General features: G+C 44.6%; 1 protein-coding gene across 3 annotated transcripts in view; it reads right to left on the minus strand.

The window, feature by feature from the left end:
* LOC119394355 (mRNA cap guanine-N7 methyltransferase) overlaps positions 1-5,102 on the minus strand; it is a 71,526-nt gene extending 66,424 nt beyond the window's left edge. For all 3 annotated transcript variants that reach the window (XM_049415752.1, XM_049415753.1, XM_037661655.2), the window contains exons 1-3: positions 4,896-5,102; positions 2,344-2,470; positions 1,697-1,828 (exon numbers count right to left, since the gene is read on the minus strand). In XM_049415752.1, the coding sequence (XP_049271709.1) occupies positions 1,697-1,828; positions 2,344-2,470; positions 4,896-4,937 (301 nt within the window). In that variant the 5' untranslated portion in view covers positions 4,938-5,102. The remainder of the gene's footprint in view (positions 1-1,696; positions 1,829-2,343; positions 2,471-4,895) is intronic.
* Positions 5,103-24,125: the final 19,023 nt, after the last annotated feature.

Consider the following 24,125-nt stretch of genomic DNA (forward strand, 5'->3'; position numbering starts at 1 on the left):
GTACGAACGTAAACATGGTGCAGTCACTGAGACGTATACGTGCTTCGTTGGCTCGGTGATGGCGGACGGAAGACAGGATCCGACGTCACTATGTATAGCGCAGCACGCGGCCTGGAATTCACAATTAATTCTCAAAGTCAGCTAGAAATCGCTCCCTCTTCTCTCTACAAGTGATGCCATACCTGTACCCAAATCACTGTGCCATATGCCCAAGTCCAGGGCCGTTGGCTGATTTTAGCATGGCGAGCTGAATAGCTGTGGCTGCTGCGGGATGCCACCACGTGCCCGTGCGCTCGCGATCACACTGAAAGTAAGCCGCGCATTCAAGAAAAAATTAAAAGAAAGTGCTCAAGGGCACGACGCGCACTGATGAAGGGACGCATCTTCTTGCCCCCTTGACATCCCCCTCCCTGCGTAGGTTTCAGCGTGCTTGATGGGATGAAAGGAGAGAGAAAGTGCTTGAAGCGTGGGACAAATTCCCGTAACTCCTCTCGCACTTGGCAGATTCTAAAAATTTTTCTGGCAATCGATTCGTGAGGCAGTAAGCTCTTTTAATGAGCCGCCTCCATACCTTCGGATGGGTCTCCTCAGATGAACACTTGAACAAGCACGTTCTATTAGCACTATGTCACCTTACAGTGTACTTGTTAAGTTTAAAGGAGCCTGGACTAAGCAATCTCGGATAACCATGCTTGTTTGTAAAGTCAAACCCCACAAATATCGAACTCGCAAGAAAATGGGAATTATTTTATTTATTTATTTATTTATAGGATACTGCAGGCCCACTGAGCGACCCAAGCAGGAGTGGTTACATATACATTCAACTGAACATTATACATTGTACACAGTTAGATCCGTGCAACAACAACAAAAAGGCAGAACAAATCACCATGCATTGCAATACACACGACAAAGGTAGAACACACATACAGTAATACACACATACAGCCTAACAGATGATCGTAAAATAATCTCGAATGTTCCCAGACATTCTGGCGCGGTTTGCGCAAGGCAGCAGCTACACGTGCAATGGGCCGGTAACATGAAACACAGAAAGAAAGGAGTGAACGTGGCAATATAGAACTTATAAAGAATTTTCTGTATTTTTGGTGCGTAAGTTGCAGGGGCGGCACAAGTGGCCGACGGGCGCGACCAGCGTGATGATGAGTTGTCATGGGATACAGCACATGACGGCAAGCAGTAGTTCCTAATCGCTCCACACAGCACTTTCCAAATCATGCCGCTTGCCCTCCCAAATGCATGCGGAAAAGTCACCTTCCGTGAACAAAAGCCAACCTCTTGTGAGGGAAAGCCAACTTCTTGGGGTGTTTTGTGCTGCCCGATGTTCAATGTATGAGGTGCTCCAGCTATTTTTGTTCGATGTAGCCATAGATTTTCCTATGCACTGACATTAAAGCATTGTTCTGTTCAAAAATAGTTCAATATAAAGGATAATTCGATTTAACTGAGTTTGATATAGTTGGGTCTGACAGTACACCAGCGAGAACCACCCAGGGTGCTTAAGGGAAGGACATAAAATCAAAACTTTTGTTTGCGTATCAGACTGACAAGTAGTCCACAATAAAGAATATGACTTTGGCTGTCATAAAATGAGTGAAGTGAGCAAAATTTGCAAGAGCGCATCTTTTGCCTCCTGCGTACTGTGTTTATCTTTCGAAAGGAGAATACTAATTACCAGCACAAATTAGGTACGAGATGTCCCCCTTTTTCCATTTCAGCAGGTCTCCGCCTTTGCCAGCCCCCAGGTCCAACACGTGAAACGGAGAGTCTTCCGGCTTGTCTTCTTTACGCTTGGCTATGTACTCTCCTGGAAGGCATCGAGAGAGAAATTAAGGGTACAGTCTCTATAAACCACGTTTGGCAGCTGCCATAATATTTACATTGTGTAATTGTACAAACAATCTTCTGCAGGCACCCATTGTAGGGCACCACGAGGGTTCTTTGAAATCTTCACACATACTAGTAGTAAACAAGGTCGAGCATCAGTAAGAGGGTCGTGAGCTACCCTGTGAAAGGATTTGATTCTGTTGTGAAGATTTAAACTGATAGAAATTATTGGCCATGTTCACAGTATGCTAAAATTAGTAAAATAGCTGCTTGAGATTGTTGATTATGGTTTATGTTGTAACTGGTAAAAAGTGTAAAAAACAGAAGGAGAAAGAAAAGTGGGTAGAGTAACGTGCTGAACTAAACCATTGTTATTACTAGTTTACGACTCGGTAGGATCTGCATAATGCCTACAACACAGTGCAGCTAACAAGGTACTGTATGCCTTGTTAGCTGCACGCGTATGTTAAGGAAAAAAAGAAAAGGTGCGCTCACGTATCAACATGCTCTTGGTCCAGTTGTTGAAGTTTCTCATGTGCAGTATCCGACTGCGTTCCCGCTCTTGCAGGCCATTGTTGCCGAGACTGTTGTAGTGGTTCTGGACGACGGGTGCCAGTCCCTCCTGGATACAACAACGGCAACTCTGAGAGCGGATGACAACAGCGTAGCCATCTGTACAGTGGGAATTCGATCGGTGAAAGGCCACACAGACATAGCACTAAAAGGACATCATAATCAACATCGTCAGCCTGCTTTGCATTCATTGCAGGACAAAGGCCTTTCCTGACGACCTTCTTTTACCCTGTCCTGTGAAAACCAATTCCACTTTATACTAGCAAATTTCCTAATTTCATCACCCGACTGAACATTCTGCCATCCTTGGTTATGTTTCCCGTTCTTTGGTACACATAGCTTTCACGTGACGTCACAGACAGGTTCTCTGCGCTGGTACCCCAGCATGGTGGCCACCGTGACTTTTTTATCTTATTAGGGAGTGTCAGCGCAGAGGAGGACACCCAGTCGTTCAGTCCCCACTTTCTTTTGTTCGCCAGCTGCGCCAAGGGGAAACACAAAGGAACGCGAGGGTTTGGGTATGAAAGATGCTTGGGGCCACCGGAGCTAATCTGATGGCAAGCCGTCACCGTTTCTTGCTCCGCGTGTTCGAGCAAAAGTTCACGCAGCGTCTCATGCAGCTGGTGCCCCGAGATGTCAGCCACAGTGACGTCAATGCAAGCTATGTATTCATACCACTGCTCTAAGTGACCATTGGTTATCTGTCCTACACATTACATTACACCTCAGGTCCATTTTTTTCATGACGACGACTAAAATATTTGCTACCCCTGTTTGTTCACTGAACTGCTCTGCTGTCTCCCCATCTTTTAATGTTGCGCCTGTAATTCTCCATTCCATTTTGCATGTTGTAATCTTTAACTTTGTCTCCAGTTTCTTTGTTATCCTCAAATAACAGATTTCTCGCGAAACTTAATTTGCCCAACCTCTTATTGCCCTTTCGTTTGTGAATGAAATCGTTAATGAAGCCAATGCCACCATGACATACGCCTAGAAGGTAACAGCTGTGGGCAACACTACTCGTTAAAGGAAGCTCAGTAGTGATTAAGGGATGGTTCCTGTGCCTCTGGCAGAGCACAGGCATGGGGTAGCATCAGTGAAACCAACTGTACTGTGGAAGAGTCTGAGGCAACCTCCTGTCAGTCGTTTCAATGATCCCAGTATGTGCTGGGACTGTTTCAATACTGGGCGGCAAATTCTGATGTGGTCACCCTAAGCTACCCGTTAACCATGCTTTCCTATGAACTAGTAGTTTCATAGACCTCAGTGCTACATGCTTGACCTGGTACTAATTTGCACGAGTTGGAATATTCAATCCATGGTAGGCAATCAGCACAGGAACTGCACAAAGCATACAAACATCATGTTTCTTTCAGTGTTGCGCCTCTCGCACACTGCAGCTCATTTTGTCTTGAAAGAAGTCTCCTCCCCCAGATTGTATAACTTAATGCATTACCAACTGTGCAGCACGCTTTCGCCTCCAAATGTTACAGAGTGTAACATGCTGCCAAACTCTTCTTAACTCAATCTGTGACTTAATATGGTTTGTGCAATTCCTAAGCTGACTGCCTACCAGGGATCAGTTGCTTGTGTTTAACGGAGGGATTACTGCCAATGAAATTTATCCAGGGCTGAAATGCCGCTAAATATGGAAGGCTATGGAAAACAGTAGAGTGTGCAGAGTTGCATGTCACGGGGATATGGCAAGTGTTACAGGGAGGCAAGGACTTTTGGTGTAGTCATTGGTTAAAACATATAAGCTTATGGTGTAGTGTCTCAACACGCATATACTTTCTGAAAATTTTGTAGCAGAGAGCAGTGCAGGCTGTAACCAACCAACATGGCAAAACTTTTGCGGCAGAGAAAGGGCAGATTTTGCAAGCAACTGCCCAACTTTAAGAAAACAGACAAGATGTTGTATAGAGCCTTGTATGTGACAGGTTACAAGTGTCAAAAGCATTCGATAGCAGCGACCGTAAATGCTGAGGAAACGTCTTTGCTTTTGAGATTATCCGCAGTGCATTCACCTTTAATTTGTTGATTTTGATGTTCTCAACACCCCTTGTTTTCTTCGTCGCATGCGACAAATGGTTCGATTTTATGTGATGTAAACTATGAATCTGTTGACGGTATGTCGAACAGGATAGTAGGCCCCAATAAGCAAAGTTCTTTCCAGATATTTGATCACGCATCTTGCATCATTGAACGTCTGAAAACACGCTGTTTTGCACTATGCGCATTTTTTCAAGCAAATGACCACCGAACCACAGATTTCTACGAGCCCTCTACAGACGATGCACCACTTCGTGCAAACAACCCGCTGCACAAAACTGTGGACAACATCCGCGCCGATGAAATGTTTATTTGCCGTAGCCTCAGTGCGCACAATGTGCTTGCAGTATAAATGCCGATCGAATAATCCTGAAAACGATCGTGCATCACCTTCCGTCAATGAGCTGGGTCAGTTTTCTTACCACTGAGTTCGTGTCACTCGTTGAAAGGTTCTCTTCAGACATGGCTTTCTCTAAACGTAGTACGTTCCACTAAATCTGTGGCCTAAACACGGCTATGTCAAAGTAAAATGAGGAAACCGAAAGGCCATGACAAGAATGACCTACGATCTAACTGCCAGATTTGCCGCAAACTGTGCCAACAATGTAAACATAGGCAGTGACTATTCCGACCCTCGTGAAAATAGCGCTTCGTTATTCTGACGCGGGTCAGAATAAGCAAACGCTATTTTCACGCAACTTGGCCTGGATCTGTGAAAGATTGTGGCTTTTTGCCTAAACTTTACGACGACGATTCAGGCAACCTACAATAGGCATGTTTTATTTTTTTATTTTTTATGTGCGTGTTATCGACTGCACACTTACGTCGATGTTCGTGTGCGGCTATTTATCGTTGCCCGTGTGCTCAGAGAACACCCATACAGTTGTGTGCTTGTTGAGGAGTGAATAATGGGATCGTTGGTCTTTGAATGCGTGTGTTATCGGCTGCACACTTACGTAATTTGTGCTCGGTATGGCTTTTGTGTGGTGCCTTTGTGTGGTGCGCGTGCGGTGGTCGATTTGTGGCCATCCGTTCGTTGTACTGGTTGTACCAGTTATACTGTGCGCGTTTCAAGGAAAGTACGTTTTTCACTTGCATGACCGTACAAAACGTTCGGCAAACTGCGCGATTGTGTCGGCTCAGCAAAGCTGCTTTTCCGTCTCGACTGAGGAATACATTTCGATCGCGATTGAGCGCGAGTACCTTAATCGCGATTGCCTTATGCGGAAGGGTGTCCATTGCGGTCACGAAATTCCATCCGATCGAAAGTGCGGCAAGTTTGGCAGGTTTGTAAAGATGCGCGACTTCGGAATGAGTAGCGCATAAACAACGGAGGCAAAGAAGACGTAGACAGAACAAGCGCTGAACTTCAACCCATGTTTATTTGGGAACATACATGAATATATACTAACCCTAATCACGAAGATCTCTGGCATCGCGCTTATAGATGACAGTTCTAAAAAACCCTTTACTCTGTCAAGGAAGAAACTGACCCTACCAAGTAAGGAACCCAGCATGCGTCGCCTGCAATGATACCCAAACGTGCAGTATCGAAAAATACACAACAGTAACTCTGTCATAAAGAAAACCATCAAAATGAAACCATGCACGCATTGCAATTACAAAGTGCAACATTAGGCAGGTATGTTAAGGAATGACAATTATTTATCAAAGAGGTCTACAGACACACGGAGCCTTGCCTCTGGATAATGCAAGCCTCAGTTATTTGTTGAGTTACTTGTACCCTGTGACGGAATAAAACGGAGGCTAGTTCAAACAGCGGCTTGCATCCACAGTGACTGCACTGCAAGGTCAAATTTGATGTCGGAGCACATTTAAAAGAGGTGCGGTGTTTGCCAGACGAATTTTCATACAGTGGCCAGTCTGGCCTACGTAAACTTTTTCACATGAAAAGAGAATCAGTTATACTACCCCCTTAACGCACGGCACAAATCAAAGGCCGTGTTTCACGGTGCATTCCCCTCTTGCTTTTCTTTTTTGTCAACACTGAAGTCTTGCACAAATCCCCTTTAGCTTATTCTTGGTGGAGAAAATCACATTCACATTATAGCAGTCACCACTCGTAGTGATGGGACACACCATGAACATAGGGCATCACTCAAAGTGGCCTACTTCACTTCTTTCTGGCGGCACCAACTTGCCACTATCACTTGTAGCCACTATTACTGCACCAGGGTAACCCGTCTCTCAGGTGCAGGCATAGGTGTGTGCAGAGTTCCCCTTCAGGGGGTGCGAAGGTTCATCACAGCGCCCTCCCACCTTCCCTATTAAGTCAATGTATGGGGCAGACATTGCATCCCCCCCTCTTAGGTGACCAGGGGGCCGGCCGCCTCCCTGCACATGCCTATGGGTGCAGGCAAGATTTTGAAATGGCAGTCTGGATAAATGAATTAGCAATGCCGTTTTCTACAAGTGTAGAGTGGCCAGACTGATAGCTGTGCAAACCCTTTTGCGATCTTGGCTTATACTGCCAGCGTATCTCATCAGGGCAAAACAAATCAGGATGGATGTTGTGGACAGGTGTTTCTTTTTTCTTTTTTTTGGCTCTCTGAGTTCTTGAAAGTTCCACGCATCGAGCATACAGCCCCCGTGCCTCTTGGCCTTTGAGCATTCAAAGCGCGCCCGACTAAAACTGTTACTGTAATCCCCTCCGAACTGGGCTATAAAATGGGGGACACATGCACCACTGTCAATAGCTGTTTTTGTGGGAGTGCGTTTGTCATGCAAGGAGGAGAGCTCAGCGAACTACAAGAAATGTCAGTCACCAGTGAACCTTTCGTGCTGCGTGGACTTTCCTTTTTCTTGACGTGTCAGATAAATAAGCTTGTTTTTTTCTAATCACTGGCTTTGCTTTACTTTTCGGTGGTCTATGACTAGAGCAGTCGAGTCGTAGAGACCACGACCTACTGTACTCCTGACCTGCCCAGATAGTGAGGGTCCTATGGGAGCGCGTGTCCTCGCTCTCGTTCAAACGCTCGCCGTAGGTGGTGCTTCCTATAACCTGTTCGTCTGCTACTCTGCGACCGTTTGGACGGCGCTGGAGTAAAAGCGCCCGTATTATGTGACGAACTGCTGACATTATGTGACTGTTTCTGCAAACTTAGACCGAGGTTCAAGTAAGCTATTCAGTGCGGTAAAGTATTTACTGCGCACTGGTTGACTAACGTGAGAAGCCGTAGACTTGCATAGTGTAGGACGGCTGTGTCCTTCTAAATGCAGAATGTTCTAATTCACTTTACATATTTTTATTTAAAAAGTATTGTGCATTTATGCATAATAATTACACGATGTGAGCGCTTTGCGCTGGCGAAACATCACCACGAGCGTTAAAGCTGACTTCGGCGAACAGGTGCTGACTAGCACCACAACGCTCGTAGGTTACTTCCCTAGCAGCAGGAGGTATGAACTAGAACGTGGGCGTTGGAGAGGGAAGATCTGGGCAGGTCAGGAGTACAGTAGGTCGTGGTAGAGACACTAAAGTCTTGATACTGCAATCTATCGTTCTTGGGGGTTTCTGAAGTGGACATGAGTCCCTGCCCTTGTTCCCTGAACACCTTCATTACGTCAACCATTTTTCAATTGAAATCTCGCCTGTCAGTGAAGAACAAGTAGTCGTCAACAAAATGAATAATCTTGTCTGCTAGGCCAAAAAGGTTGCTCTGAGTGGCCCTATCTACCGTCGCTAAAGCAGTCATACTCGCTGCTTAGAATGGGTGCCACGCAAGAACCAATGCACACACCAGATTGCTGTGCAAAAACTTTCCCTTTCCATATGATGAACATCAAATCCAGGTAGCACCTCAAGGAGACCACCAACAGACACACCTGAGCGAGTAGTGAATGCATGTTTGGCATCCTGATTGCTTATACAGTCCTTTGCATTCTGCAACAGAGGGACTTGTGGTAAAGAGTGCTATAGACAATCAATGTCAAGACTAAACGCCCTTAACCTTCCCTAATAATTGTGCCTAAGGTATTCCACAACCATGTTGGAACTGGACACAAGGAAGTAGCCGGCAACAACAAGGGATTTCAAGTTCTTCTGCAAGTACCAAGACATCACCTGAAGCCGAGTGTTTCAGAAACGATGGTTTGGAAAGGGATGTTAGGCTTGTGGGTCTTAGTGGAAAATAAGACCTCTAGAGAGTGGCCTGCCTCTTTCTTTACCCCATTGACCAGCTTTCCTGGATTAAGGCTCTTGAGCAGTTGCACTGCTTGCTTTTTTTTGACTTCAGCAGGCTTGTCTGACACCTTTCAAAAGATTTTCATAATTGCTGCATTTCCTTGTTCAAGAATACATTGGACAGCTAGGGTACTTTTGTTCAAGTCTGTCTCTTGTAGCATGGCAGGTCTTGTGAATATGTTCACCACTGTCACGCTTTTCATGCGAAGTCTGTTTTAATGTGGGAACTGAGGACTTGACGTGACTTGCTTAATAGAGCTGCGCTGGTAAACAGGCCCAGTCTTCTTTTTGTACACCTCTTAAACTTGCTTGCTCATTCATACAGAAGGCTGTGGCAATCACATTTAACAACCATCACAGAGCTGCGCATGTGCTCTATTTCAGAAAATAATTCCCGCACCTCCGTTGCCTGACCAGTTCTTTTTGGTCGAAGTGGCATAATATTTCCCATCGGGATCCTGACGTAGCACTGAGCATGTTGATTGGTCCTCCATGCTACAAAACTGATCCTTGGCCCAGCGGTGATGCTGTTTTGGCCAAGCAGTTGTCACATGCATCGCGTAATTATCGACCTCGTCAGTGCCTTGCACTGCACTTTGTTATCTCCTGTATACAGAGACGGCTGTAAGCACATGTAAAGCTCGGTCAATGCTCATAATGTATTATTGCGTGGGTGTGACAGTGAAGTTAACGAAACTCAATCTGGTAAAAATGAAACTCTTTAAGCTTGTGTGGAGAAAAATAAGTACACTCACAGTACAATGATAGCGGCAAGCACAGTTGTTGATCGGGCAAAATCTCAGAGCGTTTCTTGAAACCAACTCATTTTTAAGCAAATTCCAATACGTCTTTTGTAAGCACTGCCCATGCAAAACTCGGCTTCTGTCTTTTATGCATGATGTCATCTTGGAACTGTCTAATATACTTGTGAAGGTGCCCACGCGTTCTGGCGTGGCCTGCACCAAGTGGTAACACGTATAACCATTTTCGTGAGTGAAGCCCAGTCACACGGAAATAATAAAACAAGCACATGTGGCAATCTTCTATTTTGACATTAAAGTCCACTTTCACGTAGTGCACGTTCAGAAAATGGTGAGCCTCAGTACTGACTCTGGTGACTTCACACACCAGTATGGCTAGTTGCGATAATGTCAGGTACAGAACATACAAAAATGGCCCCTTGTGTCTCACTTTCCCAAAAGTCTGCTCTCACAGTAGAGTTAGCATAGTTCAGCATACCCATGAAGCGAGCGAGTGAAATCGAACTTGCCCTTTGTTGTTGCCATCTATCTTCGTGTATCCATGCGAATAAAATTTACCAAAAGGCAAGGGCATAATTGACTGTGCACTTGTTGCCACACGTGTGGCATGCGGGTAGCTGTGTAGGAGGGTGTCGGTAGCAGTGTGGGACCATTGCATTGTAGTTGTGGGCTCAGTAGCACCCGCATGAAGCGGCTGCCCAGCACACGTGGTCCAAAGTCAAGGGCCCAATCGAACTCGGCAGCAGGCCCCTGCACAACTTCATCATCTTTCTCCTCCTTCGCTTCAGCTCTTCGGCGTCCTTAGTTGGCCAAACCAAAACAGAACCATCACATGGGTAAAGCACATTGTGCATCATAGTGGAGACATTGTTTCCAAGCACTGTGATAAAAATACCAGACTCTTGCTCATCAATGAAACTGCTCATGCAAGCAAACACATCAAAGCACTTAATATAGGCTTCCAGATTATTGTTTGATGGACAGAGCTGAGGTATATGTCCAATGCATAGTTGGCTGGCTTTTGCACTTGGCTCTGTGCCCAACATAGTGACTGAACTTATACACAACTGCCATTGGTCACTATACCATCCTCACTGCCTCCGTTATATATGAAGAAGACAACAGGCAGAAGACAGTTTATTCAGTGGTAGCTTGCCACACCAACAGAAATTTGAAAAAAGACCCACCCCCTTCATATCCCATTAGGTTTTAGAACAACACAGGTGACATTGCTTGCATGGCTGCTTACAACACACACATCAGGCTTGTGGTGAGTATCTGAAAAACCTCACTGCTACATGCTCTGTCCATTTCCACTTATCACTTTTTGTTTTTCAATATAGGAGTTGATATATGAAGTCAGTGTCTTATAGCGACTGAATTCTGGGCTCACTAGACACAAGCATTGACCTGCAAGTCAAAGATGCGCTTGAATTTTATTGTGCTTCACATCACTGCAGGTAGCAGCAGAAGGTGCATTGTCATTTAATGTATGGCAGATGCTGTATCTTCTAACAGATAAATTTATTGTTGTCCTCTCCATGAAGAGTTCCCACTGCCCTTAAAAAGCACTGGGCTCAATGAGCCACCTGTTGAAAATATTTCTCGAAGTATTGCTACTATTACCTGTGCAATCAGGTCGAGCCATTTCCAAACGTGCCCATCCTCTACAGCTCAAAAAAACCAAGATCAAGACCACAAGTTGTGCTCGACCCATTACCACATTGCTTTTGCCACATCACACTTTTCGTTAACATTAATGGACTCATTTGCCTATTTTTCATTTTCTACACCCAAACATTTAAAGCATTAGATGCTGGATGCCTTGTCTGGAATTAAGCATGTGTGCCTGGAGACCACCCACAAAGGGGCTTCTAACAGGGCTACTGTCTTATATGTCTTATTCCATCATGCTGTATTCCATCATGTTTACCATGCTGCCAAATTGCTGACACACCTTAATTCTTGCCTTCTTGCTGGACGAGCTTGTAAAAACAATAAATTTTGTATTTCATTCACAGTGTGTACGAAAAAAGTTGGTTTCCTCTATCTCATACCCTTGAGCTTCGAAATAGGATGTGACAGTCTTGTGTGCTTTAAAATAAAATGATATTCATACCCTTGCTTCCTCTGTGGCTTTGTTCAGGGCCGTACCCAGGGATTTTCTTTGGGGGGTGTTTGTGTGTAGATCGGGCAACTTTGGCAACATGTGGTCGCTGTGAAGGCATGCAAATATTTGACTATCACCCGAAAAGTTAAAGAATGAAAAAATTTCGGGGCTGTCAGAACCCCCTCATTCCCCCCCCCCCCCCCCCCCTAGTTACGGCCCTGGCTTTGTTGATGCCATGGGGCACATGCATAGTCCCTGTACTGCTCTAGCCATGTTGCAAGAAATACAGCAAAGAAAAACACTCTTCTTTATGGTAAAGATTCATTCAAACAAGCCCAGTAGGGGGGAGGGATTAGGTGACAAATTGCTCACAGGGTTCTTTTCTATGTTAAACAGAGTCATGTGATTGTGTCAACAGAGAAACAGATGAATACCAGAGACCAAGGTGAGAAAAAATATTGCATCTACGCCCTCCTGAATATAATTATTTTCTTTTGTTATGACTAAATCCTCCGCTCATTTTTTTTTAGCATGTGTCTATGCTAAGCAATCTTCTGATACACAATAGTGCCAAAATATCCTGCGTCAAGTTAGGGCTGTGCTTGCTGGGTCACATTTAGCAGGTGTCTTAATTAGTAGGCTGCATCTGTATGGACTGAATTAAGCCATGCATTTCTTTATGAGAAAGAAATTGAACAGCACCATAAAGACAAGCTTGGGAGAAAATAATGCACACAATACATGTTCTGTTGCCTTCTCTCTACTTCATCTACAGCGCTGTTCGATTCCCTCCTAAAAAAAGCTGTATTCAATAGTACACCTGCAGTGTGTGCTACCAAGCACATTCCGAACAAGTGCTCCACACAAACCGTAGGGTATCTCATTTAAGAGTCAAGTATACGCAGAAGCTCTCTCGTACAGTGTTGAGGAGCTGCCACTCCAGAACTGGAATGACTCCGGAATCATTCCACATTTTCGCGACCCCGGAATGGAATGTGAGTGGAATGGGGACAACGCTTGGACAAATGGGAATTGAAGTAAGCACCTTTTGCATGGAATGGGAATGGAATTGCTTCTTTTTCCAAAAATAGAGCATGTTTTCGTTTACGTGCTGTTTTTCAAACTTCAAACATTATTAAGTCAGAGCCTTGATTTAACAATAAGGCAGTATTTTTAAAATGACTTGGCTGATTACAAGCACGGTACATTAATAAGCAATGCGCCTACTACAAACCAAGGCAGAATTTAGTATACAAACAAATGCATTATCCCAGCAGAGGGAGAAACAAATTATCCCTGCGCATTGGTTTCCATTGATACCCCAACATGGAAGTGGCATCTATGCATAGTCTGATCTTTATCTCACAAGCAGTTTAGTACCTGACACACATAAATAACCTTTGTAACAAGGAAGACATTGCATACCTGCACACAGGCGAACACAGAAAGTTCTCCTCACCCCATCATGATTGCGAGGCGCGCTTGACAAGCGTGAGTGCTGACGAGCAGTGTGGCGCAGTTTCCGTATTCGATGCAAAGGCACAAGGTGCCCGAGCGGTGCACTGTTCCAACTAATACCAGCAGATCTAGAGGGTTTTATTCCCCATTAACAAAATCTTAGTTTTCTCCATATTCACGACTGCTCCAGACGCGGGGAAACTGCTTAGTCTTCTTGAATACTACTTTTGTCAGTATAAAAGTATGCTATGCCGTCATTTAATCACTAACACACTTAACCTATTAAGCAATATTAAAACGTCACCATTCGTTCAAACACGCTGACCATGCAAATACTGCCCCTATCGGAATTAGTAGGGTGGTTGTACTGCACAAGATATGTCACCAAGCTACTATTCCTCAACGTTGGTAACGTGTTTTGTGTACTTTTGCAGTTCTTAATGCATCTGATGACATCAGCGCTATGGGGCATTGATTCTTAACTCGATAAAACTATCAAGATGCCTTTCCTACGTTGAGGAATTACAGTAATGGAATTGAACTGCCCAGCCACTCCCGGAGTGGGAATAGGCTCAGTTTCTTCATTCCGAGGAATTGAAAGGAATGGAATTGCGGCAAGTTCTGATTGCCCGGAATGGAATTGGAATGGAATGGAGGTGCCCATTCCGTAACACTGCTCTGGTACATATGCATGGGTTCTAAAAAAAAAAAAAACTGGATATGCATTACCAGAAAGTTAAATGCATGCCAGAGATTCTAAAGCTGGAGAGAAGGGTTTCAAGATGCAAAGTATGCAGGTGAGGTGGTGATGGGAGCGATGTGATTGGGGATCGAGGCCGTTCCGCCGTTCCAGCCTTTGGCTGTGCAATGGAAAAATGATGATGAGCAAGCGACAGTATGCACGTATGTACACTCGGGCGAGCGACGTTAAGTTGATGGCCTGTGCACAGTGAAATGCACGAAGGGGTCGATTAACTGTTGGGTCTATGGCGAATTGTAAACTGTTACAAAATTTATGATATAATGATAAGTTCGCGAGACGAGAACAATGTGCTAGGGCATGGGTCTCAAACTGGGTTCCGCGGAACCCAGGGGTTCAGTGACGGACATAGATCTTAGGGTTCCGCGAGCGGCCAGAACGAATACAACCCGCTCCCGTTTCAGTCCCATTCGCAACTAATTTATTTATTGAGACATGCAAATTTGCATTGCATTTGCATTTAACGATCGAAGCCATATCCCACGAAACACAAAACCTCTAAAAAACTTCTTGAAACGACTTAAAAGGTATGCAGACATCTAGGTATATTATGCAACGTTGAATAAACGTTTTTCACAAGAAGTTTTTTAGAAGACGTTGAAAAAACGTTTTTTACAAGAAGTCTTTTTAAAACGTTTAGTGAACATTTTTTTCTAGAGCTTTTGCCATTAAAATGCGCACATATGAACTTCGGTCGCTCGTATACGTTCGTAATCGCAAATATTGGTCGCCTGAACCGCATGCGCAATAAAAAGAAAGGGTAGCGGGTTTATATTTCTCCCCATTTTAACATGTGAAGATCGGTAAAGCAAATTTTCCCATCTTTTAGCCCACCATGCACGTGAAGGATACAAAATCATTCGCCGAACATCGATCACCATCGCTTAATTGATGAAATAAAATGTGACACAATGTATGGGCAGTATGGGGACCGAGAGTGCCCCCGGACCCTTCGAGCGTCATCTTCAGTTCGTTCGCGCGCAGACCATGCTTGCCGAGGCGCGCTCCTAGCGAGGGCAGCGAGGGCGGAAGAAAGGCGTCTTTTCCTCACCCTCCCGCCGTCGAGAGGCGAGACATGGCCTCAGAGATAGCGGGCGCGTCCCCCCATCTCGGAGGCCATGGTCGAGACATGTCGCCACCCATGGTCGCCATTGGTCGCCACACACTTCGTCATTCTACGTCATCGTTTCGTGCCCTCTCATTGGCCGCCCGTGACGCCGCTCTGGCGCTCTCGCCGCTCTCGCTCTTATCTCGCTCTCTTTCCACCGAAGCCGCCGACGATAACTGCGCAGTATAGTTTCAAGCGTTTCAAGTTGAATATCCTTTCTCCGTCTTTTCGGAATGTGCTTCTTGTTCGACCTGCTACTTTTTCGTGTCAAAACTCCAGGACCTCATTGTCTTCCAGACACCCAACAGACGTAAGTGTCATTTTTAGCTTTCCGCGCGAAAGGGTCTGCCATGGAAAGAAAAAAGAAAGCTATCGGCTCCCTATCGCGTCGGCAAAAACATCGCCGACTTCATGCTGCGGTTGAGCCGCTTTTTCGCCAGACCGCCTCGATGCAAAATAATGAAAGCTAGTAACTTTTCAGCACAAAACTCAACTACTGAAAGCGTAGATAATGCCTGCCTGGTTACAATCTGTGTTGAGGGTGATGAATGTGGAAGTGCGTCACCTGAACCCGCCGACAGGTCACCTGAACGAATTATACATGAGAGCGCCAGCTCATGCCCGTGTTCAAGTAACTTTGCTGTGAGGCCTTAGAAGGATGTGCAGAAGGCGTCAAAACATATGCTTCGAAAATGTTCCGATTTGTCATAATTTTTGAAAGACATAGGGTAAGCTGTTGCACGCACATGCTTGGCTGACTTCATTGTGCCATTTGCGTGCAGGATGAAAATAAAGTTCTGAGTATTGCCGAAACCACGACACGATTATGATGGCCACCGTTGTGGAGGAACTCGTTGATTTTGCTTACCCGGGATTCTGAAACATACCTAAATTTAAGCGCATTGTGTGGGCAATAGGCAGTTTTAGAATAGCGTACGCAAAGCTTTGCGTTGGCTTTTCGCGCAACTGCGCATGCGTCGTACGCTAACCGCTTGCGGGCTCCCATTAAGTGACGGAAATAGCGGGCCGCAAACGCTAACGCTAACTTAGCGTACGCTATTCTAAAACTGCCTAATATCAACTGTTCAGCTGCACTTTCCTTTGGCTGTTACAAGTTTTCTACTGTTAACTAGGTTTTGCTGTTGTGCTTGTGTGTATCTGTGGTTGAAATTTCTAAAGTATCTTGTTTTCTGTACTCATAAGTGACCTCAACACACTTGGTAAAAATTTTTAGCACATAAGCAACACAAAGCCGAAAAGGGTCAATCTGTGCACTAACTTTAAAAAAAAATGGTTTATTGCACACGAGGCACTTGTAGACAATGGGGTGGTGCCCTCAAGCTTAACCAAGGTGCCATGCAGAGAGATGTCTTCTTCCGCTTTATTTAAGGTGCCATGCAGAGAGATGTCTTCTTCCGCTTTATTTTAGCAAAATATACGGCATACTGATCACTTCGCGAACTACTCCATGTTCAAGAAAGTCAGTGCTTCATTCGAGAAGGACAGTCGAGGAGTGCTAACAAAATTGATACCCCCTATTGCAATTTTTGCAGCTTCTATTATCAACTTCGTTAGTTCAACTCTATTAGCTGATAAAACATTTGTGTTCTGAAAGAAAGGTTCCCACTCACATGCTCTACACTGTAACGCCAGACATCCATCGTGTTTACAAGATTACAATGCTGTCTTATAAATGCCATTGTATGTACCGCAACTAGGCAGGACAACAGAAAGGAACAGACGAACACTGTTGTCCTGTCTAGTTGCGCTACTTACGATGGTATTTACTATGTCGAGACACTAACTCACCCAACATTCGCTCGCCTCTTTTAAAAATGCTCTCTTAACCTATCATTCCTGCAGTGGCCCATTTCCCGGCATACTGCTTACCGCGTGAAAGAGGTATCTGATAAATGACAGCTTCTCTGCATTCCAGAAACTGTGTCCTATGTTGTTTCTTGCAGGCAGTCGTCGTCTTTGGTGCTTGAGTGCTGATTCTGCAAATCAATTTCAGCTTGCATCGAGCTGAAAAACTACTTGCACATTAGCACGTGATGCCAACCTTTTTATTCTGTACTTGAATAGCGCAACAACTTAACGGAACACATAGCACATTGGAAAGATTCACACACAACACGTCACTCAAACAAAGGTGTTAGTCGCAGAGGTCCCGATTAGGAAGTACCACTCCATTGCTCTAGTCTGCCATTCCAACAGTGATGTTGCTCAAAAAGGAATAGCTGTTGTGCCACACTTGCACGAAATTTTGCACTACATCATAAGGTTGATGTCACTTGCTAATGTACAAATAGTTTTTACGCTCCATGAAAGCTGAAATCGATTTGCAGAATTAGCAGCCAAGCATCGAAGAAGACAACTGCTTGCCAGAAACGACATAGAATGCGGTTTGTGGAATGTGGAGAAACTGTCGCTTATCAGATACCTCTTTCCTGCAGTAAGCAGTATGTCGTGTAAACAAGCAGCTGCATGAATGATAGGTTAATAGAGCATTGTAATCTTGTAAATAAAGCCAATGATCGGTGGCTTGCATTGTCCTGTAGAGCGTGTGGGTGTGAACCTTTCTAGCAGAACTCAAAGGTTTTATCAACCAATAGAGCTTAACTAACGAGATTGATAATACTATAAGCTGCCAAAATCGCAAATATCCGTACCACTTGTGTTAGTACTCTGTCCCTGTCCTTGTCAGATAAAGAATAGACTTTCTGGAATGTGCAGTAGTCTGTGAGTTTGAGTGTTATGTATATCTAAAAATGAAATGGAAAAAGACAAATCTCGGTGCATTGCGTCTTGGTGCAGTGTGAGTGCCCCGGCATTGTGCAACTGTTTGCCTCGTGTGCAATAAACCATTCTACTGAAAGTTAGTGCACATGTTGTGTCTCCATTTTTGTTCTTGTGTTGGTTATGCGAAAAAATTCTTTGCATGTGCTACCAACTAGGGCAAATTTTTCCCTAAACCAATGTCGCCCTGTGCTACGGTGTTTGTTGTTGTTTAACCAAACTAGCTTCTTATTTCGTTTTATTTGTTTCTTGGTTATGCTGGTGTACGTGCATGCTTGACTGAAACATTTTCCTGGCTCATCGTGCCTTTTGTGTGCAGGCTGAAATTAGAATTCCAGGGGGGCTATTTTGTACGCGTTCTAGCATAGAACGGGGAGGAGGATCGAACAAAAGGAGGAGAGGAAGCCACACGGGATTGGTCGAGGCTATACTGACGGTGAAGACGTGAGAATAGACACAAAATCTGCATAGAACAGAGAGGAGGCGTTGGAACAGTTTCCGGCCCCGTTCTATCGATAGAACGGATACAAAACAGTCTCCGCAAATGACTTGGATTGGATCGAAACGAAAGCGGAGGAGTGGGCTTCCCGTGCATATCTCTACCGCGCTGACAGTTTGCGAAAATGGCGTCTCTCGTTTATGCCACTTCGTGTCGCCTGCGTGGCTGCTGCAGTCACGCAGAAACGAAGCCCCGAGGTGGAAGATGCGTTTGAGATGATGACTGAAGAGGCGGACTTGGTGACGGGGCCCTCGCTGTTCAGCGCGTCGGACAGCTCGCCCCACAGCCGACGCCTGTCCGCTGCCGTAAATTCGTGCGTAAACTCGCTAGCTCGTACGGCCAACTCTCGATGCTGTTCCATAAACGAGAGCAGCAACTCTCTCTGATTGTCGGGAACGCGCGGACCTCGTAAGTGCGTGTGCTGCGCCATTTCGACAACTGAATAACGGTTCCAATCGTTGCGCCGTTGAATTTTACAAGTACACTAATAATAGAAACACTGGATGAAACAGCGTGGTGGCCAGCGCCACCACCGAACGTCTCGTGAAACTGCGACACCCCCTGGCGTTATGTCAAGACATTAACACAAGTTAAATGTTAAAGTCGCTGAGCTCTTCAACTGCAAGCTGCGAAAAACAATGCTTCTGGATATTGATGTTCAGGTATAATAATTATACATTTATTTATGCATTGGATACATTCCTGAATTCCCCAGCTCGCCTATTGGCTGTGTGCTCCCTCTCGTCCTTTTGTTCGATCCTCCTCCCCGTTCTATGCTAGAACGCGTACAAAATAGCCCCCCAGGTATTCCCAAAACCACGATATTATTGACACACACCATTGTAGAGGAACTCTAAATTTTGCCTACCCAAGATTCTTTAACATATCTAAATTTACTTCATTGAGACAAAATAAGCCATTGAACTGCTCCTATTGGCGTTTACAAATGTTCGATGATTTAGCAAAGTATTGCTGCTGTGCTCGTGTGTTTGCCAAGACAGCCTTCCGATTTTTGTTGTGCTGATACATGTCTGATTGATTGAGACACGTTGTACTTTACTGTGCCTTTTGCGTGCAGGTTCTTGAACAAAGTCATCAATTCCATTGCTCCAGCCTATGTCAAGTGGCCAACATATTGTTTGGAATTGCTACAATAAAGGTTATGCATGATAACAACATTTGTTGGAATTTCGCATTTACTTTTGGAAGCGTGGTATTCCATAAAACACAAGTAATGAAAATGGCCCGACATCAAAATGCTTAGATGTGTTGAGAACAATGAATTAAGGCAATGTCATGGCTGAATAAATAGGGCTAACCAATTCTTTGGCCAGAAGAACACCAATTTTGCTGAGATAAAAAATTCTTGAACACAGGGTGTCGCCGGAGCCGCTTCGATTAAGCGGACTTTTCTTCAAGGCTGGAACTTGAAGACAAGTTAGTTTGTCAAAATGTTGGCTCCAGCAACACGCTAGTCAATTCGTTGCATCATGCCAGTGTTTTGCAATCACGTTTTAGCTGTTCACTGTCAAGCGTAATAGGTAAAGGGATGCCTGCGTAATATGGCGTCACATTAATTTCTCGAGCTACTCTAGCGAGCAGGATTGATAATTCAAAAAAGGCAGAAGTTGAGGGGAAGATGGAAGCTTGAAGAGATGACCAATTCTTCGACACGGGGTGTCGCTGGAGCCATTTCGACAAGCAGACTTGTCAATTCACAGCTTTGAAGAAGACAAGTTTGCTTGTCGAAGCGCTGACTCCAGCGACACACCTTGTCGAAGAATTTCTCATCTCTTCAAGCTTCCATCTTCCCCTCAACTTCTGCCTTTTTTGAATTATCAATCCTGCTCGCTAGAGTAGCTCGAGAAATTAATGTGACGCCATATTACGCAGGCATCCCTTTACCTATTACGCTTGACAGTGAACAGCTAAAACGTGATTGCAAAACACTAGCATGATACAACGAATTGACTAGCGTGTTGCTGGAGCCAACATTTTGACAAACTAACTTGTCTTCAAGTTCCAGCCTTGAAGAAAAGTCCGCTTAATCGAAGCGGCTCCGGCGACACCCTGTGTTCAAGAATTTTTTATCTCGGCAAAATTGGTGTTCTTCTGGCCAAAGAATTGGTTAGCCCTATTTATTCAGACATGACATTGCCTTAATTCATTGTTCTCAACACATCTAAGCATTTTGATGTCGGGCCATTTTCATTACTTCTGTTTTATGGAATATGTTATACCACGCTTCCAAAAGTAAATGCGAAATTCCAACAAATGTTGTTATCATGCATAACCTTTATTGTAGCAATTCCAAACAATATGTTGGCCACTTGACATAGGCTGGAGCAATGGAATTGATGATTTTGTTCAAGAACCTGCACGCAAAAGGCACAGTAAAGTACAACGTGTCTCAATCAATCAGACATGTATCAGCACAACAAAAATCGGAAGGCTGTCTTGGCAAACACACGAGCACAGCAGCAATACTTTGCTAAATCATCGAACATTTGTAAACGCCAATAGGAGCAGTTCAATGGCTTACTTTGTCTCAATGAAGTAAATTTAGATATGTTAAAGAATCTTGGGTAGGCAAAATTTAGAGTTCCTCTACAATGGTGTGTGTCAATAATATCGTGGTTTTGGGAATACCTGGAATTCTAATTTCAGCCTGCACACAAAAGGCACGATGAGCCAGGAAAATGTTTCAGTCAAGCATGCACCTACACCAGCATAACCAAGAAACAAATAAAACGAAACAAGAAGCTAGTTTGGTTTAACAACACCAAACACCGTAGAACAGGGCGACATTGGTTTAGGGAAAAATTCGCCCTAGTTGGTAGCACATGCAAAGAATTTTTTCGCATAACCAACACAAGAACAAAAATGGAGACACAACATGTGCACTAACTTTCAGTAGAATGGTTTATTGCACACGAGGCAAACGGTTGCACAATGCCGGGGCACTCACACTGCACCAAGACGCAATGCACCGAGATTCGTCTTTTTCCATTTCATTTTTAGATATACATAACACTCATAAACTCACAGACTACTGCACATTCCAGAAAGTCTATTCTTTATCTGACAAGGACAGGGACAGAGTACTAACACAAGTGGTACGGATATTTGCGATTTTGGCAGCTTATAGTATTATCAATCTCGTTAGTTAAGCTCTATTGGTTGATAAAACCTTTGAGTTCTGCTAGAAAGGTTCACACCCACACGCTCTACAGGACAATGCAAGCCACCCATCATTGGCTTTATTTACAAGATTACAATGCTCTATTAACCTATCATTCATGCAGCTGCTTGTTTGCACGACATACTGCTTACTGCAGGAAAGAGGTATCTGATAAGCGACAGTTTCTCCACATTCCACAAACCGCATTCTATGTCGTTTCTGGCAAGCAGTTGTCTTCTTCGATGCTTGGCTGCTAATTCTGCAAATCGATTTCAGATTTCATGGAGCGTAAAAACTATTTGTACATTAGCAAGTGACATCAACCTTATGATGTAGTGCAAAATTTCGTGCAAGTGTGGCACAACAGCTATTCCTTTTTGAGCAACATCACTGTTGGAATGGCAGACTAGAGCAATGGAGTGGTACTTCCTAATCGGGACCTCTGCGACTAACACCTTTCTTTGAGTGACGTGTTGTGTGTGAATCTTTCCAATGTGCTATGTGTTCCGTTGAGTTGTTGCGCTATTCAAGTACAGAATAAAAAGGTTGGCATCACGTGCTAATGTGCAAGTAGTTTTTCAGCTCGATGCAAGCTGAAATCGATTTGCAGAATCAGCACTCAAGCACCAAAGACGACGACTGCCTGCAAGAAACAACATAGGACACAGTTTCTGGAATGCAGAGAAGCTGTCATTTATCAGATACCTCTTTCATGCGGTAAGCAGTATGCCGGGAAATGGGCCACTGCAGGAATGATAGGTTAAGAGAGCATTTTTAAAAGAGGCGAGCGAATGTTGGGTGAGTTAGTGTCTCGACATAGTAAATACCATCGTAAGTAGCGCAACTAGACAGGACAACAGTGTTCGTCTTTTCCTTTCTGTTGTCCTGCCTAGTTGCGGTACATACAATGGCATTTATAAGACAGCATTGTAATCTTGTAAACACGATGGATGTCTGGCGTTACAGTGTAGAGCATGTGAGTGGGAACCTTTCTTTCAGAACACAAATGTTTTATCAGCTAATAGAGTTGAACTAACGAAGTTGATAATAGAAGCTGCAAAAATTGCAATAGGGGGTATCAATTTTGTTAGCACTCCTCGACTGTCCTTCTCGAATGAAGCACTGACTTTCTTGAACATGGAGTAGTTCGCGAAGTGATCAGTATGCCGTATATTTTGCTAAAATAAAGCGGAAGAAGACATCTCTCTGCATGGCACCTTGGTTAAGCTTGAGGGCACCACCCCATTGTCTACAAGTGCCTCGTGTGCAATAAACCATTTTTTTTTAAAGTTAGTGCACAGATTGTCCCTTTTCGGCTTTGTGTTGCTTATGTGCTAAAAATTTTTACCAAGTGTGTTGAGGTCACTTATGAGTACAGAAAACAAGATACTTTAGAAATTTCAACCACAGATACACACAAGCACAACAGCAAAACCTAGTTAACAGTAGAAAGCTTGTAACAGCCAAAGGAAAGTGCAGCTGAACAGTTGATTGCCCACACAATGCGCTTAAATTTAGGTATGTTTCAGAATCCCGGGTAAGCAAAATCAACGAGTTCCTCCACAACGGTGGCCATCATAATCGGGTCGTGGTTTCAGCAATACTCAGAACTTTATTTTCATCCTGCACGCAAATGGCACAATGAAGTCAGCCAAGCATGTGCGTGCAACAGCTTACCCTATGTCTTTCAAAAATTATGAGAAATCGGAACATTTTCGAAGCATATGTTTTGACGCCTTCTGCACATCCTTCTAAGGCCTCACAGCAAAGTTACTTGAACACGGGCATGAGCTGGCGCTCTCATGTATAATTCGTTCAGGTGACCTGTCGGCGGGTTCCGGTGACGCACTTCCACATTCATCACCCTCAACACAGATTGTAACCAGGCAGGCATTATCTACGCTTTCAGTAGTTGAGTTTTGTGCTGAAAAGTTACTAGCTTTCATTATTTTGCATCGAGGCGGTCTGGCGAAAAAGCGGCTCAACTGCAGCATGAAGTCGGCGATGTTTTTGCCGACGCGATAGGGAGCCGATAGCTTTCTTTTTTCTTTCCATGGCAGACCCTTTCGCGCGGAAAGCTAAAAATGACACTTACGTCTGTTAGGTGTCTGGAAGACAATGAGGTCCTGGAGTTATGACACGAAAAAATAGCAGGACGAACAAGAAGCACATTCCGAAAAGACGGAGAAAGGATATTCAACTTCAAACGCTTGAAACTATACTGCGCAGTTATCGTCGGCGGCTTCGGTGGAAAGAGAGCGAGATAAGAGCGAGAGCGGCGAGAGCGCCAGAGCGGCGTCACGGGCGGCCAATGACAGGGCCCGACACGATGACGTAGAATGACGAAGTGTGTGGCAACCAATGGCGACCATGGGTGGCGGCATGTCTCGACCATGGCCTCCGAGATGGGGGACGCGCCCGCTATCTCTGAGGCCATGTCTCGCCTCTCGACGGCGGGAGGGTGAGGAAAAGACGCTTTTCTTCCGCCCTCGCTAGGAGCGCGCCTCGGCAAGCATGGTCTGCGCGCGAACGAACTGGAGATGACGCTCGAAGGGTCCGGGGGCACTCTCGGTCCCCATACTGCCCATACATTGTATCACATTTTATTTCATCAATTAAGCGATGGTGATCGATGTTCGGCGAATGATTTTGTATCCTTCACGTGCATGGTGGGCTAAAGATGGGAAAATTTGGTTTACCGATCTTCACATGTTAAAATGGGGAGAAATATAAACCCGCTACCCTTTCTTTTTATTGCGCATGCGGTTCAGG

This window comes from Rhipicephalus sanguineus, chromosome 5, assembly GCF_013339695.2.
Source record: "Rhipicephalus sanguineus isolate Rsan-2018 chromosome 5, BIME_Rsan_1.4, whole genome shotgun sequence".
NCBI classification, from domain to species: domain Eukaryota; kingdom Metazoa; phylum Arthropoda; class Arachnida; order Ixodida; family Ixodidae; genus Rhipicephalus; species Rhipicephalus sanguineus.